The following is a 20,544-nucleotide window of genomic DNA, read 5'->3' on the forward strand; positions in this document are numbered from 1 at the left end:
TTATTATAGTGTAATAGCTTACATAAGACATATTTATTATAGTATCATAGCTTACATATGACATTTATTATAGTACAATAGCTTACATGTCATTATTATAGTATCATAGCTTACATATGATAATTATAGTATCATAGCTTACATATGGAATTTATTATAGTATCATAGCTTACATATGGCATATTTATTATAGTACAATAGCTTACATATGACATTTATTATAGTATCATAGCTTACATATGACATTCATTATAGAACAATAGCTTACATATGCCATTTATTATAGTTCACTAACTTTCATATGACATTTATTATAGTACAATAGCTTACATATGACATTTATTATCGTACCATAGCTTGCATATGACATTTATCATAGTAGCATAGCTTACATGACATTTATTATAGTACAATAGTTTACATATAACATTTATTATAATATCATAGCTTACATGTGACATTTATTATAGTACAATAGCTTACATATGACATTTATTATAGAATCATAGCTTACATATAACATTTATTATAGTACAATAGCTTACATATGACATTTATTATAGTACAATAGCTTACATATAACATTTATTATAATATCATAGCTTACATGTGACATTTATTATAGTACAATAGCTTACATATGCCATTTATTATAGTACAATAGCTTACATTTGCCATTTATTATAGTACACTAACTTTCATATGACATTTATTATAGTACAATAGCTTACATATGATATTTATTATCGTACCATAGCTTGCATATGACATTTATTATAGTATTATACCTTACATATGACATTTATTATAGTATCATAGCTTACATATGACATTCATTATAGAACAATAGCTAACATATGCCATTTATTATAGTAGCATAGCTTACATGACATTTATTATAGTACAATAGCTTACATATGACATTTATTATAGTACACTAGCTTACATATGACATTTATTATAGCTTACATGACATTTATTATAGTACAATAGCTTACATCTGATATATTTATTATAGTACAGTAGCTTACATCTGACATTTATTATAGTACAATAGCTTACATATGACATTTATTATAGTATCATAGCTTACATATGACATTTATTATAGTACAATAGCTTACATATGACATTTATTATAGTATCATAGCTTACATTTGACATATTTATTATAGTATCATAGCTTACATATGACATTTATTATAGTATCATAGCTTACATATGACATATTTATTATAGTATCATAGCTTACATATGACATTTATTATAGTATCATAGCTTACACATGACATATTTATTATAGTATCATAGCTTGCATATGACATTTATTATTGTATCATAGCTTACATATGACATTTATTATAGTACAATAGCTTACAGACGTTTATGTTTTGCACTTAAATGCATAAGCCAGAAATTAATGCATCCTGCACTAGAAAACTTTTCACATGTTGATTATGAGGAAGTACAGTCATCACAATGTGTAGGTTTATCTATCATTAAACTTGTTTTGACTTATTTTACATTTGGATTTAATAAAGTAGATTTTGTTCTTATATATTCCCCTTTCTTGCCAATGCCTTTACAGTTATTAATATTTTTCACTTTACAGAAGTCACCAGGTGAGCACTGAGCGGAATGTAATACCTCCCCCCAGGCATTGTAGACCGTTAATGCACCAATACATGATGCTGGTGCAGAGCGCGGGGAACACTACTCTGTTATTGATACTGCATTCAAACACAAATCAACAAATCTGACACTACACCAAAGAATTCATTTAACAAACCTGCAATACAGGATGCCGGTGCAGAGTGCGGGGAACACTACTCTGTTATTGATACTGCATTCAAACACAAATCAACAAATCTGACACTACACCAAAGAATTCATTTAACAAACCTGCAATACAGGATGCCGGTGCAGAGTGCGGGGAACACTACTCTGTTATTGATACTGCACTCAAACACAAATCAACAAATCTGACACTACACCAAAGAATTCATTTAACAAACCTGCAATACAGGATGCCGGTGCAGAGTGCGGGGAACACTACTCTGTTATTGATACTGCACTCAAACACAAATCAACAAATCTGACACTACACCAAAGAATTCATTTAACAAACCTGCTGATTCTGCAACAAAACATGCACCTGTGAAAACATTATTAAAGCTATCATTCCTACTAAAGATAATGATAATACCAACTAAAATATATGACTGAGTGCTAGTGAGACTGATACAAACAAATACTAAGCAGGACTACCTAAAATTAACAATGTTTTATGCTAATCTATGATGGAAGCTTTCTTGTTCATGGCTTCTGTGTCTGACAATAATAGTTTTAACCTCTGAGTCTGTGCATTTATCAGATGCTGCATTATTTAGACTGGTCTCATTTTACTCTTTTGCTGCTTTGAAATACCCTAAACCAACTGTTTCTTTTTTGCACCTGACTTAAAAGTAGGGATGTATATTCATCTATTTCAGCAGCAAACAAATGCCACATATGGTGTCATTTAGCCCCCTTAAAAAACAAAACAAGGAGCCATGTTTGTTGTTTCTTGGCTATTTGGCTCTGCTTTGGTTGTTAAACGACTGACGTATGTTTCACTAGACAGCTGCATTTGCTGCCTACTGTTCTGAAGTTTACAGTTACACCTTTTCTTGCAGATCTGCAGAAAACAATACCACTTTCACTGACAGCTACTTTCCAGTAGCTTTATGTTTAATTTATAGTAACCATAAACCTGGTGTGGCTCAGGTATTGGAAGGCTGATTATGCCTCATTTTATGATAAAATATAAGAAATGTTATCATTCTGAAAAAAACTAAAAGAATAAATGTGATAATGAGGCAATGCTTTGACCACTGAAGACTCTGTGTTGACAAAAAACTAGGATACAATTTGTAGAAAGTAGGGATCTAAAGTATATTCTTTGCCTTCAGTCCCTAGATATAACAAATATGTTTCTTTTCTTTATAGACAGAGATTGCAGAATTAACTAGAATCTTTTACTGAAACCAACCCTGGAAGTTTTAGTCGCAGTACTAAGCAAAGTTTGTTTTTAATTTTCAGATATAGGAACAAACAGCTAGATTACGAGTTGTGCGTTAAGGTAAAAAAGCAGCGTTAACAGGTCCTAACGCTGCTTTTTTACGCCCGCTGCTATTACAAGTCTTGCAGGTTAAGGGGCACCATACACTTCTTTGGCCTTACAGCAAAACGACTTACGTAAACTTTGTAAACCCTTTTTTCTATGGGATTTCCATAGCGCTGGTATTACAAGTCTGTCCTGGGAGGCCAAAAAGTGAGCGGTACACCCTCTACCTCCAAGTTCCGTAACACATTCTAAAGTCAGTAGTTATGAGTTTTATGGTACAACGCCTTAGCATAAAACTCATAACTAAAGTGCTAAAAAGTACACTAACACCCATAAACTACCTATTAACCCCTAAACCGAGGCCCTCACGCATCACAAACACTATAATAAAATTTTTAACCCCTAATCTGCCGCTCCGGACATCGCCGCCACTAGAATAAACATATTAACCCCTAAACCGCTGCACTCCCTAATTATTACCTAAATAATTCCTATTTAAAACTAAATACTTACCTATAAAATAAGCCCTAAGCTAGCTACAATATAACTAATAGTTACATTGTAGCTATCTTAGGGTTTATTTTTATTTTACAGGCAAGTTTGTATTTATTTTAACTATGTAGAATAGCTACTAAATAGTTATTAACTATTTAATAACTACCTAGCTAAAATAAATACAATAAGATTGAGCTTGCATTCTATTGGCTGATTGGAACAGCCAATAGAATGCAAGCTCAATCCTACTGGCTGATTGGATCAGCCAATAGGATTGAACTTCAATCCTATTGGCTGATTGCATCAGCCAATAGGATTTTTTTCTACCTTAATTCCGATTGGCTGATAGAATTCTATTAGTCAATCGGAATCTAAGGGACGCCATCTTGGATGACGTAATTTAAAGGAACCGTCATTCAGTAAGAAGACTCCGGATGAAGAGGATGCTCGGCGTCAGATGTCTTGAAGATGGACCCGCTCCGCACCGGATGGATGAAGATAGAAGATGCCGTCTGGATGAAGACTTCTGCCCATCTGGAGGACCACTTTGCCCGGCTTAGATGAAGACTTCTCCTGGCTTCGTTGAGGACTTAGGCCCGGTTGGATGAAGACTTCTGCCGCTTCCTTGAGGATGGATGTCCGGTCTTCAGAACTGTAAGTCGATCTTCAGGGGGTTAGTGTTAGGTTTTTTAAGGGTGTATTGGGTGGGTTTATTTTTTAGGTTAGGGATTTGGGCTGCAATAGAGCTAAATGCCCTTTTAATGGCAATACCCATCCAAATGCCCTTTTCAGGGCAATTGGGAGCTTAGGTTTTTTAGTTAGTATTTTATTTTGGGGGTTGGTTGTGTGGGTGGTGGGTTTTACTGTTGGGGGGGTTGTTTGTATTTTTTTTTACAGGTAAAAGAGCTGATTACTTTGGGGCAATGCCCTGCAAAAGGCCCTTTTAAGGGCTATTGATAGTTTAGTTTAGGCTAGGGTTATTTTTTATTTTGGGGGGGGGGGGGGCTTTTTTATTTTGATAGGGCTATTAGATTAGGTGTAATTAGTTTAAAGATCTGTAATTTGTTTTTTATTTTCTGTAATTTAGTGTTTGTTTGTTTTTTAATTTAACTAATAATTTATTTAATTGTTTTTAATTTAGTTAATTTATTTAATTGTAGTGTAGTGTTAGGTGGTATTGTAACTTAGGTAAGCTTTTATTTTACAGGTACTTTTGTATTTATTTTAGCTAGGTAGTTATTAAATAGTTAATAACTATTTAGTAACTATTCTACCTAGTTAAAATAAATACAAACTTGCCTGTAAAATAAAAATAAACCCTAAAATAGCTACAATGTAACTATCAGTTATATTGTAGCTAGCTTAGGGTTTATTTTATAGGTAAGTATTTAGTTTTAAATAGGAATAATTTAGTTAATGATAGGAATTTTATTTAGATTTATTTAAATTATATTTAAGTTAGGGGGTGTTAGGGTTAGACTTAGGTTTAGGGGTTAATACATTTAGTATGTTGGGGCGGCAGATTAGGGGTTAATAAATGTAGGTAGGTGGCGGCGATGTTAGGGGAAGCAGATTAGGGGTAATAATATTTAACTAATGTTTGCAAGGCGGTGGTTTAGGGATTAATATGTTTATTATAGTGGCAGCAATGTCCGGAGCTGTAGATTAGGGGTTAAAAATATAATGTAGGTGGCGACGATGTCGGGGGCGGCAAATTAGGGGTTAATAAGTGTAAGATTAGGGGTGTTTAGACTCGGGGTTCATGTTAGGGTGTTAGGTGTAAACATAAAATGTGTGTTCCCCATAGAAATCAATGGGGCTGTGTTACTGAGTTTTACGCTGCTTTTTTGCAGCTGTTAGACTTTTTCTCAGCCGGCTCTCCCCGTTGATTCCTATGGGGAAATCGTGCACGAGCACGTACGACCAGCTTACCGCTGACTTAAGCAGCGCTGGAATTGAAGTGCGGTAAGGAGCACAATTTTGATAAATGCTCACTTCTTGCCTTTTAACGCTGGGTTTGTAAAAACCCATAATACCAGTGCTGTATGTAAGTGAGCGGTGAGAGAAACCTGCTCGTTAGCACCTCACAGCCTCTAACGCAAAACTCGTAATCTGGCCGCTTGTTTGTTACAGATAAGTGGACTCTGCAGTTGATAAGATACATTTTTGAAATGCTAGTATTTACCAGTGTTATAAATAAAGGGGACTTTCAATCATGAAAGTATAAAAAAATATAATGCTGAACGTTACTTTTTATTTACCTGCATTATATGCTGAGTTAAAGTGAATGTCAATTTTATCTTCATATAAGCCTGCTACGCGTTCATCTATGGTATACAATTAAAATCATTATGTTTTGTTTTTTTTTAAATCCGAATTACGATATTATCATAAATTATAAATAAATAATTCTACCGTTTATTTCCAAGCTCCTCCCAGAGCCGAATTCTTTCTTCTATATGTCTGACGTATAGAGGTCCCACCCGCTCTATACATATGTGTCAAGCGCACCCCTGAGAGAGAGAGAGAGAGAGAGAAAGAGAGTGGTCCTGAGCATGCGCAACAGCAGATCTCAATGCCACTTACTTTCAGCAATCGAAGGAGCAGTCAAATATTCTTCATTAGCAGCGGTATTGAGCATGCGCGAATCGTGGATGCGCATCTAGGTTCCATCCGATGAATAGGGATTAGGGAGAGGCGCATGCGCACAATACTAACGTGACGTAGGAGGAAAGGGGATGAATCCCACGGGGTATGAAATGTGATTAGACAGAATAATCTGAGAAATCTGTCACTCAAAACTGATCTATAGCGGGCAGAGTGAATAGAGATAGACTTCAAAGTTCAAATTTGTGAGTACTATTCTGTTTTATAAAGGAATGATGAATGAGGCAAGTAAAGGGACACTTAACTCGCCATAAAATGCAGGCAAGTAAAGGAACTTTCAGCATGAAGTTTTCTATACATTATTTATAGCACTGATAAATCAAAACATTTGAAAACACTAGGATTTACCATCACTTTAACTTCTGCTTTATTTTGTAACTCTTCCTTTTTTAGCAGATCTAAACAAAATGAATAACAGTATGTCAGTTTGTTAAATTGCTTTAAGACAAAGGGCTCTATGTACAAAGCAGCATAAGCTGCTCCGGAGCCCTTACACCATTAGACCGTTGCTTCTTACATTTTTCGCCACCTCTGAGGTGGCAAAGAAAAATCACCTTGAACTCACTCTGGGTTATTGACAGACCCTTCTCTCGCATGGGGAGGGCACTCATCAGAGGGTGTAATGATGCATACAGGCCAGTGGACAAACAGGTAATGAACCTGATGCTAACAGATTGTCCTTTTGTTTAGAAGCCTACTCCTTTTTTTTTGCAGAAATTCAGTCAAAATCAGAGGTTTATCATAAACAATTGTCTTCAGCTTACAATTCTGCCTTTTTAAAATTACTCAGAACCTCAAAGGTGTTTACCAAGCTGTAGGTCAGCTGTTGGCAAGCATTTGTTTTATTATTAACAAGCATTTGTTTTATTATTAACTAGAGAAATTCTGTTTTCTACAACTTCAGGTTTATAAAACTATACCAGCTATATCAGAATATTGATTTATTCTTAGGAAAATCACTTCAACAGTTTTTATACTTTTTCTAGATGTTGTTTTGACACTCATAAGGGACTAGTGTTCTTATAAGAGGATAAAGTGAATCATTTTGGCCATCCCCCCCCCCCCAAAAAAAAAAACACCAAAGTCTTCAGCAGAGGTTCCTTTTTGGCATGAATCGGAGTTCATATATTGGAAGGATGGCTTCTGCCATTCACATGGTTCAGAAGGACAAGTTGCATATGTATCTTTTTCTGGACTATTTTTTGTTCAGATAGCTTAGAAGGGTCATAGTCAGCCACAAAGAATGTAATTTCTTCCTTTTACAAAACACTTTCTGCTTCTTTGGTTAAATCCACAGAAATTGACTAAGGCCTTTTACTATCAGAGTCAGGCTGTGTGATTCTCAAAGATTCACTTGTCTCAACTGAAAACTGCTCTCCAAGCTCAGCTAGTAGAGTGGTCCATCATTCAGTTGTCAAAGCTCTTTGATATTTTTTAGAAGCAGTTATAGGCCAAATCAATCTGGACATTGACAGCCAACAACGTTATGTTATACTTCAACTACCAGGGTGGGAAATGCAGTCTGCTGGTATTTCAGGGAGTAATACCAATTTTACCTTTGACACAGAACTGTCTTACATCTGACAAGCAGTAGTATCTTTCAGCAAGTATTACAACATAGGTTTTCTGAAGACGGGTCCCTCTCATAGCAACCATTTGTCAGTCTCTTTAATAAGTACTTAGCTGGTGGAACCATACATAAATTTTATGGTTGGAATCAACATCCTTGTTTTTGCAGTCACTTTTTCATAGACTTTAGATTTGTTTACTCACCTTTGCGATTCCCCCCCATTCCCTCTTATTTTGAGGTTGTTTTGGCAGGTGGGTCTACACACCGACCCTTAAGCCCAATTATTTTTTTCATTCTTTTGTTTTTTCAAATAGATCGACAGAACTGCATGATTTTGGTAAGGTCTATGGGGTGAGATGCACAAGTGCTGAATTCATGATCCTATGTTTGAAAACCATAGGAGGAGCATGTATAAACAGGAGTGGTCGCCATGTGCTCTGGTGACGTTACTTTTATTTACATCATTTTGATTGGCTCAATCTCTTTTGGAAACGCCCGTGACAAATTAGTATTGGCCAATACAGAAGTGAAGGGTGTTTCTATTTTGTTCTTTCCGCTCACATACTTCTATATTATATCTACAGTTTATGATTGCTTTAATTGATTAGTATATTTAATTAATATTTTCACCTACAATTCTAAAACACCAACCATTCACATTTTTTATGATTTTATAGCTAGAAAGAACACAATATATAATTGGTGATCTCACTTAACCCGCAGGTGGGATAACCGGTACTTCACACAGGTATTAGCAATTAACTATCAGTTATCATGTGTATAAGTAGCAAGTCTTTGTTTGTGTTTGCATGTGCCGGAGGAAACAGCGTGCATTGGCTGAGTAACGTGTCACTTTGAAACAGATGTATCTTTTCTGAAGGGTTTTTATTAAACACTTTTTAACTTTTATATCGACTTGCTACTTAAACCTTAACCACTGGTGTCTCCTAATCTATGATTACTGTGGAGGATGCAGGATTGAGCGCTGGAGTTGTGTGGGAGGTTTTGACTGCTGACCAACTTTAAGGACCCATTTTGCCTTTTCAAGCACCCTGTTATGGTGCACCACACTTGTGTGTATATTGATTATATCAATTTATGCTCTGATTAAAAGAGACTGTACATGTGGCGTCCCTGTTTCTTTCTTAAACAGAAGAGTCCACAGCTACATTTATTACTTTTGGGAATTCAGAACCTGACCACCAGGAGAAGGCAAAGACACCCCAGCCAAAGGCTTCAAATACCTCCCCCACTTCCCTCATCCCCCAGTCATTCTTTGCCTTTCGTCACAGGAGGTTGGCAGAGAAGTGTCAGAAGTTCGAGTTAAGTCTCTTATGGATTGTAGCTTGAAATGGGACTGGAGTTTTAAGTAGTCCTGTCAGCCTCTCAGTGAGAGCATGGATGAAAGTTAGAGTCCGGAGATGCAGGGAGAGTTTTCTGCGAAACCATCCTGACTCATATTAACAGTTCCTCGGCAATCAGCGTTGACGAATTTCGTTGCCTGCCTTTGTTCACTCAAGTCCATGTCAGAAGCGATGCTACTATCTGTCACACTTAATCGGCCGTGTTCCTGTTCCACGGCGTAGATTCCGGTGAGATCGTTTCATTTTACTTCATTATGTGAATGTGATGTTAACGTAAAAGGTAGGGTATCAGTGGGATTCCTTTTATCTTAAAATAAGGAATTATGGGTTAATATTCCCTAAGGGGGGGGGGGGGGTTATTGAACAGGGGGGGGACTTAGTAATACTTTAGGCTTATGGCTTTTCGGAACATTAATGGCCTTATCATCATTTGGTGCAATCTTTAGATTGTGTGCTATTTTATGACTTGCACGGTGCACTTTGTGACCGGGTGCAGTTACATTGTTTTTCACTTCCGTATGCTGACCGTGTGGCAACAGAGAGAGTCTGCTCGTGGGTTGTCTGCTTCATAGGAGGTGGTAGGTGCCTCAGCCATTGGGGTGTAAAGAAGGTGTCAGTAACCGCTTGTCATTTTTGTAATCCTATGATGGAGGATTCTAACTTTTTAGACACGGATGTCTCCGATGCGGAGAATGCATCTTGTGATGAATATGAAATGGTCCGAGTTATCCATGCCCATCAGTTATGTTACGATTGCCATTCTAAAGTACTCTCTTCTCCCGATTCAGGGCCCTCAGAGTGTGTTGAGCCATCCGCCCCTGAGGATGCTAGGTCCTGCGAGGCGCGTATCCCAGAAACTCCCTTTGATACGCAAGCAGGTGTCCCTTTGGTTTTTACTCCTTCTCCGGAAGGTGGTCTGTTTCCTCCAGAGGTTACGGCATGGTTCCGCATGGCCATATATGCAGCCTTGGATCATTTGTATCTCCCAAGTGAAATATTCTTAAGATACTGTCTGTGTTCTGTACACCAGGGCCCGCTGGGCAGGGGATTGCCCTATTCAGTTGAGCCTCCTGGCTACAGGGGCCCCATCCTTGGGGCCGGAGTCATTTGTCGATCCGGCAAGGGATGATGTTGCCTTCCGTTATAGGTTGGCACGTCTTCGTGTCCTACTAAGACATGTTTTGGCATTGCTAGAGGATCCCAGTCCTAGTGGGCCGAGGGATTTGAGGCCTTAGATGCTGGAAGGCAACCTGGATAGACGTTTTGGGGATGAAGCTAATCTCCTTATCGTCTCCGTTTTTCTTTATTTTATGTATCGGTTCCAGTTCTGAGCTTGGGTGAATGGGGCTTTCTGATCGGCTGGTCCGGTTGGGCGTACCCTTTTTTGCTCTTGGGCATTTACCCGCGGGTGCTGCCTTACTTTTATTTTAGGTCTGGATAGGATGTATTTGATTTGTTTTGTATAAAGCTCACTGCTGATATAAATTTAGTTTTAAGAACGTTCTTTCTCTGGAACCGATACTTGCGATTTTGTGGTCGCATGGGCGCTTCCTCAGAAGTTGCGCACTTCGGTTAAGTCCGAGGTTATGTTTTCTTGTTCATATTATCGAGCCTTCAGGTCGATTTTTCTTGGACCTTAGACAGATTCTGGAGTGCTCTTGTACCAGGCAGGTACTGGTCAGGCGATTTCTTGGGTTCAGGTCACCCTCGTGGTGCTGATCAGCCTATCCGCTTTACAAAAAAAAAAAAAAAATGTGTCTCCTATGGCCTAGTGTTATGGACTCTGGACTCGGATCCTACAACAAAGTTTGGGGCCTGGGGCATAGATCCAACACTTCTGGAAGGAGGGTTTTCTGCTCCAATATAAGTTGTTTTTTGCTGGCAATATTGCTTGAGATGCGTGACCGACTTTTTCAGACGTCATTGTGGTTTCTAAGTTCCATGGGGACTCGGAAACGTGGGTTTTCATTCATTTGGAAGTCTGGAGACGTTATTGATTTCCGGAGGTTTAGTATCTACATAGTGGACGTTTGCGTCTTCACTTGAGGTATCTCCGGATGACGACCCTTGTAGCCTAGTGCCATTCCTTTTGCGGTGGTGAAGTTTCCTTCCCTCCCATTTTGGGTTGGGTCATTTGTTATGGAAGAGCGGATGTGTCCTTTTTATCAGTGTTTCGTTTGCTCTAGTGCGTGGAGTGCAGGGGTCTCCCTGCCGTTCTACCAGGAGCTGCAAGGCTTCCGTTGTTATTCCATTCAAGGATGTCGGGAGATCGATCCTGCAGGGATCTTTGGAGACTGTAGTCAGTTCAAGATCAAAACTGCCCCTTGTCTTTCCATGGTCTTTGACTCTAGGGTGCTACCCGTCGATCTAATTGCAGATCTAGCCCTTCGGGCTTGAGGGTAGGAGGGTTGGGGTCAGTTACAGTCTTTTCGCCTGTCTGGGGTCAGGAAACTGACCGCTTAGCCTTCCAGCGTGGGGTCAGGTCGTTAGGCCTGTCTACATGGATTACCTTGTAATCCAAGGGTACTGGTGGCCCTTTCCTAAACGTTGGGAGTTCTTTTAAGACTCTTGAGTTTATGGATATTGCTAGGTTCTTTACATCTAAGGACTTTAGATGGCAGAAGGCTCTGTATGGGTGAGCTCCTAATCATAGGAGGTAGCTAATGGGTTCCTCAGGGGCTTCAGATCTTCAGATCGGTTCTGTTTTTTTGAGGACTCCGGCTAAGGACCATGTCTCTTGCCTGGAAAGGGTATGGACGGTTCTGCTTAACCTTAGGGTTTGGTTCTCCCATGTGTCCCTTTGGAGGGCGCAGGGGTTTTCTGACTCTTATGAGAGTTTAATATCAACCTGAGGCTTCAGTTTGAGGTTTTCTGACGGGTCCGTACTTGTCTGCTGGGACATTTGATGCTTCCTGGTAGGCTCCAGTTGCTATCCAACTGGGCTGACAATATTGGCTGAGGGTTGGCCTCTAGTAGGGTGTATTCCGTTGATTAATCTTCTTCTCAACTAGGGTGGGGAAGGGATTTTTGATGTGTTCTCTTTAGTTTTCAGGTACCTCAGTATATGTAAATGGCCCATGGGTCTTTGTTTTTCTCGCCTCATAGGTTTTTTTCCCACTCTTGCGTTCTCAGTATCACAGAATCGATTTCTGGTATCAGAATACTGTGGGTCAGAGTACTTCTTCCCTGGAGGAGTGTTCCTTCTTATGGAAGGCTGCAGTGTAGAGTTCCTTGGACCCAAGCATGAGGTTCCTGTAATGGTTCAGGGTAGCATGCTAATTTGTTAGTAGTGGTCAGAGTTCTACTCTGGGGCTTTGATGCCTCGTAGACCCATCCTTTTTACTTCCGAAGGTCTGAGACTTTTGTTTGCAAAAGGTCTTTCACTAGGCATTGGGGCTGGGACCGTTCCCCTGGAAGGAAGGTCAGGGATCAGTCTGCTTTTGCAGCATGTACCGTTTACCTTTTTGAATCTGTCCTCCCCCTTGTTGGGGGGACTCTTAGTGCCTATCGCTACTGGCGGCGGCTGCTGCCGGGATGAATTGCTCCTTGGATTCTGGAATTTTCTGGTTGGGAGCTGTTGTCGAGATATTTCAGCACTTTCAGTGGGATGAGTCCCACGATGGCTTAAGACGGCTTTGTTGCCTGTGGAAGGGTCTTCGCGAGTTTTGCTCACAGGTGGCTCTGCTCCCTCTTGGAGAGCTCTTTTTAAGCTGCTGGGACGGTTTTCCTGTCTAGCTTGTCTATGCTTAGCCTGACGGGTCTTGTCTTGTCTAGATTACAAGGGGGAACTCGCAGGTTTTTAGAACACCATAGTTGGTATGGTGCTTTGTCAGAGATTGAGGGTGGCCTTCCGGTCATCTTAGTGACGTTTTCTTTGTTTTGGATGGTCCTTCGGATCTCCTGGGTTCCTCTACTTTCCCTCTTGGGGGTTGATAGAGGTGTTTTAGAATTGTGGGAGTTGAGCGCAGCAGGGCTGACTCCTCAGAAGCCATATGCTCAGAAGATTTTGGGTCTGAGTGGTTTCTAGCATGGCTTTGCAGGTTGTGTAACTGATGAGTGGTTACCCGGCTCCGTTTTTTTCCCTTGTCGTTATAGTTTTTTGTAGGGTGTCGAGTAATTCAGGCTGTGGTGCCTTTCGATGAAGCCGCCTCTTTTGTACCCACCCTTTGTTTGCATTCAGTGTCCTCTAGCTTGGGTATTGTTTTCCCAAAAGTAATCAATGCAGCTGTGGACTCTTCCTGTTTAAGAAGAAAAACATAAATTATGCTTACCTGATCATTTTCTTTTCTTCTGACAGGAAGAGTCCACAGCTCCCGCCCGCGCTTTATCTATGCGGCGGCAGTACATTTTTGTTCTTCTGGCACCTTTTTAAAATCCACCCTGATATTTCTCCTACTGTTCCTTGTTCCCTTGGCAGAATGACTGGGGGATGAGGGAAGTGGGGAAGGTATTTGAAGCCTTTGGCTGGGGTGTCTTTGCCGCCTCCTGGTGGCCAGGTTCTGAATTCCCAAAAGTAATAAATGCAGCTGTGGACTCTTCCTATCAGAAGAAAAGAAAATTATCAGGTAAGCATAATTTATGTTTTTTTGTGGATTTCAGATTAAATAAGAAACTGGCTGAAGAAAACACAAACAGAAAAGCACAATTCATACTATTTGGTCCTCTATTAATTGCAGAATTCATAATGATTTTGCTATCTAAAGCATAGCCTAATCTAACAATCTGGTGTTTCATCTGTATTTCAAACAGGTACAGCACAAATACCTCAGTATTGTGCAATGCGGCTCTATGGCTTTTCCTCAGCTAGCTGTTCCTTTTATGGTCAAGGAAACACCTAATGTTTATTTGGGTTGATTTTCTTGAGAATCAGTATTAATAGAGCATTTCCGATCGCTGGGAGTTAGTGTATGTGCCAGTGTAGATCCACATAATCCTGCACACTGCTTACAGCATCACACATAGATTAATAAGGTCCAATTTATTCAAATAAAAAAACAAGAGCACATTTAGAAAAAGTATATAGGCTCAAGGGTACTCATAAATTGCTAATTAAGAAACATGAGCACAGAAATTGATGGGGTTTTTTCAACAAACATTGCTGAGGTGTGCAGATAATTACCTGAACTAGGTCAGCTTCCACATTCAGACGGAGATGCAGTGGTAGTTCCTGCAGGGCCCGCAAAAGATACTGAGAGTCAAAAGAAATTACTGCCTGTAAAGGAAGCACACACAAGTTAGGATATAAAGGGTGGAGTCTGCTTTTCTAAGTTAAACTGTTCATTATGCTCTAATACTTGCAAGATACTATGAAAAACTTTTGGTCTCTTCCAGTTTGTTAGAAGAGTCTTAGCTCAGGTTAACCCAGTGCAATACCACCACTTTGCACTGAGACCAGGGCTAGTCAACACATTGTGGTGCCTTGGTCCAAGAATGAAATGATGGACCCTACCAAATCTCCATCCACTACAATCAGCAGTTTCAAAGATTCAGCATATTGAAATTTCAAACTATGGTTGAGTTCACACAAGGATATACACATACCCACTATTACCCAGCTGATGGACCCAATATGAGAATAATTTCTTTCCTAAGATATGGAGAGTCCACAACGTCATTCCAATTACTAGTGGTATTATCACTCCTGGCCAGCAGTAGAAAACAAAGAGCACCACAGCAAAGCGGTTAAGTGTCACTCCCCTATCCATAATCCCCAGTCATTCTCTTTGCCTCTGTCAATAGAGGAGGTGAAGTTTTGGTGTCTGAAGAAAAATAATTCCTTTTTTGGGTACTTTTCCCTGCAAGCAAGGATTTGGGTTTAGCTAAGTCCACGTCAATCTCTTCAGTAGAGTAGTGGTGGCTTTTAAGCAGTTAGGAAGTTGTGAGGTGGTCCTTTGTTTCCTAACATATTGCTGCCTTAGTCGCAGAAAGACAAAGTTGGTTACTCTGTTCTTTCTTTTTCTACAGGTCTCTTTAAGGAATATGTGTCCTTTCATGCCTTGTGAGCCGTCTTCCTGACAGTCAGCTAGACTGCAGTTAAGTGCTTTTTGTCTTCTAGGTACTGGATACTTGCACTTTACAGGATACTGCTGCTATATTTACTGGGAAACACTTATCCTTATTAAGGATTGACCTTGGCAGGATGCAGGTACTTATTATGTGACAGAGACTTAGGGGTTAATTCTCTGGGGAGGATTCCCTTACCATATATATTTGTATTATGGGGCTCATATTGAAAATTGGGCTTTAGTGAGGCAGTTTGTTGTTGAGAGGGATCTCTTAAGTTTGGCAGTGTGCTAGGACCGTTGCGTTTTAGGCATTTATTTACTTGGTTACACTTGCTAGAGCACAGCCGTTGTAACTTTGCATCTGGCTCATTCAGCTGTACTGAGAAACGTGCGCTTTTGAATATGTGGTGCAGTTTCTCTTTGGCCGATCACGTCACCCGCTGCGCTTCCGTTCTCAGTAATGAGTGGAGCTGCGGTTTGTGTCTAAGCTGCTCTACAGATCAGGAGGGTTGCGACCTGCTGGATATCAGTTTGCCTTACAATCGTATTATTCAGAGGGGTCAGGTAGGGCACCTCAGCATGTAACGCAGGTTTAGAGGTACCTAGTTTATTTTCCAATCCGGTTAACTGTGTTATTTGCTGTGAAGGAAAGACAGCTTAAAGTGACATTAGTCTTATTTTAATTATTTTAGCTTTCTTTATTTGAAAAAGAAGGCATCTAAGCTATTTTTTTGGTTCAGGACCATGGAAAGCGCTTGTTTATTGGTGGGTGAATTTATCCACCAATCAGCAAGAACAACACAGTGGGCGCGATCACATATACGGCGCAGGTTTCGGCGCAATCGTGGGAACCCGCTCCACCCGTAATTTCACCTCGCACATCGGGGTATTACATATACTGTGCCGTTAGATGATAAACTGGCATAAGTAGGTCAAACTGGCGATCCTCTGAAATGTGCGCAAATACACATTTTAGTCGTCGCAGGTAACTTACAGCAGTATTTTATCCACGGAAACTGTCAATAAAGAGTAGTTTTATGCAAATTAGGCTAACACTCGTAAAAATGAACCGCGATTTCATATAAAAATGCGACACGTAATTATGCTATTCAAAATTCATATATAAACCCATATATAAAGAGATGAAGGTAATACAATTATGATTTCCCATTGTTTTCTCCTCCAAGTATTGTTGATTGTTTTGAGAAAAAATTTAAAGTAAATAAGCAAGTATATGTCCACAATGTAATAAAGTACCTACAAGCTCAATCCATTTGATTATGTTGTGGCTTCAAACTATTTCAAATACACAAATAAACCTTAAAAAAACAATATCATAGAATACTGTCCCTTTAACCTTGAGATGCTCCTTAAATGTATGTGTTTGTTAAGGCTTCCAGGAAGTTACGTTGCTTTTTTAGTCAGTGCAAGGGTTCCTGCGCCTGCAATTTTGATAAGAATGGAGTAGATTCTCTGAATTCTGCGCGCGTAAGTCCTTACGCTGTATATTGGATACCACATTGCGCGTCTGTTCTATGTTAGTCTATGGTTAAATAAAATACGTCTGAAGGGTAAAATATACGCGCGTAACTTGTATGCTACGCCGTACATGTAATACCAAAATCGCGTAAAATCTGGCGTCACCGGCATTTGCGGGCGACGCTGCATATGTAATGGAGGCCAGTGTGTTCACCAAAAATGGGCCGGCATCTAAACTTACATTCTTGCATTTCAAATAAAGATACCAAGAGAATGAAAAGAATTTGATAATAGGAGTAAATTAGAAAGTTGCTTAAAATTGCATGCCCTATCTAAATCACGATAGAAAAAATTTGGGTTCACTGTCCCTTTAAGTTGTGATGGACATGGATCAAGTTTCTTGTGATAAATGTTTATTATGCTTAGAAGCACAAATTGTTTTGCCTATGCAATTCTGTGCTGCATGCTTAGAAAGAACTCTTCAATGTAAAGATAAATTGTTGCCCTCTGAACCCAATGTCTCTCTGGATGATGCTATTCAGGCTATGCCACAGCTCTCTCCTCAAACGTCACAAGCCTCAATGGCGTCAAATATAGACATTCAGATAGTAAGGTTTCTATCCCATCTACTGCTACGCAGGTTGCCCTCTCTCATAAGTCTAATGAGGAGGATACATTGGTAGCCTCTGAGGGTGAAATCTCAGATTCGGACAGTATAATTCCTTCATCTGATACTGAAGACGTAAGCTTCAGATTTAAGCTTGAACACCTCCATGTACTGTTAAAGGAGGTATTGGCTACTTTGGACGAATCCGATACTTCTGTCGCTGTCAACCCAAAGAAGTCTAGTAAACTAAATACATAGCAGATATGATCAAGTGTGGTGAAGCCACACGAAACATGTCTGCAGTTTCTGTTCTGTGACCCCGGATTGCCTTTATTGAGCTATGGCTCACTTTGTTTTTATGTGTCACCAATAAATTTTGGTTTTATTTTCTAACGTGACCCCGGCTGCATATTTTTCTAACTTTCCTGCTCTGGATTGGTGTGTGAAGCCCGGAAATAGTTGTGAGTTTCCTAAACTAAATAAATACTATGATAGTCCTTCCTCTGTGGAAGTGTTTCCTGTTCCAGACTGTGTGGCGGAGATTATTTCACAGGAATGGGAGAAGCCAGGGATACCTTTCTCCCCGTCTCCCATCTTTAAAAAGAAGTTTCCTATGGCTAACTCCATTAAAGATTCATGGTGCACGGTGCCTTAAATAGAAGGAGCTATTTCTACTCTGGCTAAGAGAACTATGATCCCTATAGAGGATAGCTACTCCTTTAAGGATCCCATAGACAAAAAGCTGCAGGCTTATTTGAAAAAGATGTATGTTGATCAAGGTCTTCAATGGCAACCTGCAGTTTGTATTGCCACAGTAGCAAGCGCAGCATCTTATTGGTGCAACGCCTTCTCTGAATCCATTTGAGTAGAGACTCCGTTGGAGGAGATCCAAGATAGGATTAAGGCTCTCAAACTAGCCAATTCCTTTATTTCTGATGCTAACATGCAAGTTATTAGACTGGGAGCCAAGATGTCTGGCTTCACTGTCTTTGCCCGCAGGTCTTTGTGGCTAAAATCTTGGTTAGCTGATGTTACTTCCAAGTCCAAGCTTCTGGCGCTTCCTTATATACAGTAGGTATGACCTGGTCTGGCAGAAATAATTTCTGATATTATGGGTGGAAAAGGGTCTTTTCTACCACAAGACAAGAAGAACAGACCTGAAGGACGTCAAAGTAATTTTCGTTCCTTTCATAACTTTAAAGATCAAAAGTTTTCCTCTCCCTCTTCCAAGCAGGAACAGACTAAATCTTCTTGGAAGCCCAAATCAGTCTTGGAATAAGAGGAAGCAATCAAAGAAACCCTCAGCTGAGTCTAAGTCAGCATGAAGGGTCGGCCCCGATCCGAGATCGGATCAAGTGGGCGGCAGACTTTCCCGGTTTGGTCAAGCGTGGAGATGCTTGGGCTGTGGACATAGTATCTCAGGGTTACAAAATAGAATTCAAAACTTTCCATCCCAGGGGCAGATTCCACCGCTCAAGATTATCTGCAGACCAGGTAAAAAAAGAGGCATTCTTGAACTGCGTTCAGGATCTTTCCTCCCTGGGAGTGATTGTTCCAGTTCCAGTAAGGGAACAGGGTCTAGGATTCCATTCAAATCTGTTCGTGGTTCCCAAAAAAGAGGGAACCTTTCGACCCATTTTAGACCTTAAGTGTCTCAACAAGTTTCTCAAGGTACCTTCCTTCAAAATGGAAACCATTAGTTCCATTCTTCCTTTGGTCCAAGAGGGTCAGTTCATGACGACCATAGACCTGAAGGACGCATATCTTTATGTTCCCATCCACAGGGATCATCACCAGTTCCTGAGATTCGCCTTTCTAGAAAAACATTTTCAGTTTGTGGCTCTTCCGTTTGACCTTACCTCAGCACACAGAATTTTCTCAAAGGTTCTGGGAGCTCTCTTGGCAGTGATCAGGTCTCGGGAAATTGCAGTGGTGCCCTACCTGGACGACATATTCGTTCAGGCGACATCCTTTCAACAAGCAAACTCTTATACAGAGATCGTGTTGTCTTTTCTACGTTCCCACAGATGGAAAGTGAATCTGGAGAAGAGTTCCCTTGTTCCAGCTACAAGAGTGTTTTTCTTAGGAACCATAAGAGATTCCTTATATATGAAAATGTTTCTGACAGAGATCAGAAAATCCAAGATTCTTTCCTCTTGCCTCTCTCTACAGTCTACTGTTCGGACATCAGTTGCTCAATGTATAGAGATAATTGGTCTGATGGTCGCTTCCATGGACATCATTCCCTTTGATTCTCTGATGAAGCGCATGTACGCATGCGCAAAACGCGTCAGTTAAGGGGCTCACCTCATTGTATATGAAAAGCCTGTATCCAATAAACTAATGGATATACTATGGGACCCAGCGTCTTTCTTTCCTCTCATCATTCCCTTTGCCCGATTCCATCTGAGAGCTCTGCAATGGAACGGAGACCATTCAGATCTGTCTCAGAGGATAACTTTAGACCAGTCGACTAGATACTCTCTCCCGTGGTGGCTTTCTCAGGAGCAACTGTCTCAGGGCACATGCTTCCAGAGACATTCCTGGGTGATCGTGACCACGGATGCCAGCCTGCTAGGCTGGGGAGCAGTCTGGGACTCTTTAAAGGCACAGGGACTATGGACTTGGGAGGAGTCTGCTCTCCCCATAAACATATTGGCGTTGAGAGCGATCTAAAGTGCTCTGATGGCTTGGCCTCAATTGTCCTTAGCCCGGTTTATCAGGTTCCAATCGGACAACATCACCTCAGTGGCTTACATCAACGACCAGGGAGGAACTTGGAGTTCCTTAGCCATGAAGGAGGTGGCATGAATTATTCAGTGGGCGGAAGCTCACAATTGTTGTCTATCTGCCATCCACATTCCAGGAGTGGACAACTGGGAGGCGGATTTCCTGAGCAGACAGACATTTAATCCCGGGGAGTGGGCTTTCCACCCGGAGGTGTTCTCCAGGTTTACCCTCAAGTGGGGGGTGCCGGAGTTAGATCTGATTTCGTCTTGTCAGAACGCCAAGCTTCCAGAGTACGGTTTAAGGTTAAGAGATCAGGCCGCTCTGATAGATGCTCTGGCGGTTCCTTGGGATTTCGGTCTAGCATATCTGTTTCCTCCGTTTGCGCTTCTTCCACGAGTCATTGCTCATATCAAACAAGTGAGAGCGTCGGTAATTCTAATAGCTCCGGCATGGCCTCGCAGGATCTGGTATGCAGACATAGTGAAGATGTCATCTCTGCCACCTTGGAGGTTTCCTCTGAG

At 40.4% G+C, this 20,544-nt stretch overlaps 1 protein-coding gene across 1 annotated transcript in view; it reads right to left on the bottom strand.

Moving 5' to 3' along the window:
- AVEN (apoptosis and caspase activation inhibitor) overlaps positions 1-20,544 on the bottom strand; it is an 874,431-nt gene that overhangs the window by 30,140 nt on the left and 823,747 nt on the right. Inside the window, exon 4 of the mRNA XM_053697981.1 lies at positions 14,322-14,414. Coding sequence (XP_053553956.1) covers positions 14,322-14,414 — 93 coding nt within the window. The remainder of the gene's footprint in view (positions 1-14,321; positions 14,415-20,544) is intronic.

The sequence above is a fragment of the Bombina bombina genome, chromosome 1 (genome assembly GCF_027579735.1).
Source record: "Bombina bombina isolate aBomBom1 chromosome 1, aBomBom1.pri, whole genome shotgun sequence".
Classification (NCBI taxonomy): Eukaryota; Metazoa; Chordata; class Amphibia; order Anura; family Bombinatoridae; genus Bombina; species Bombina bombina.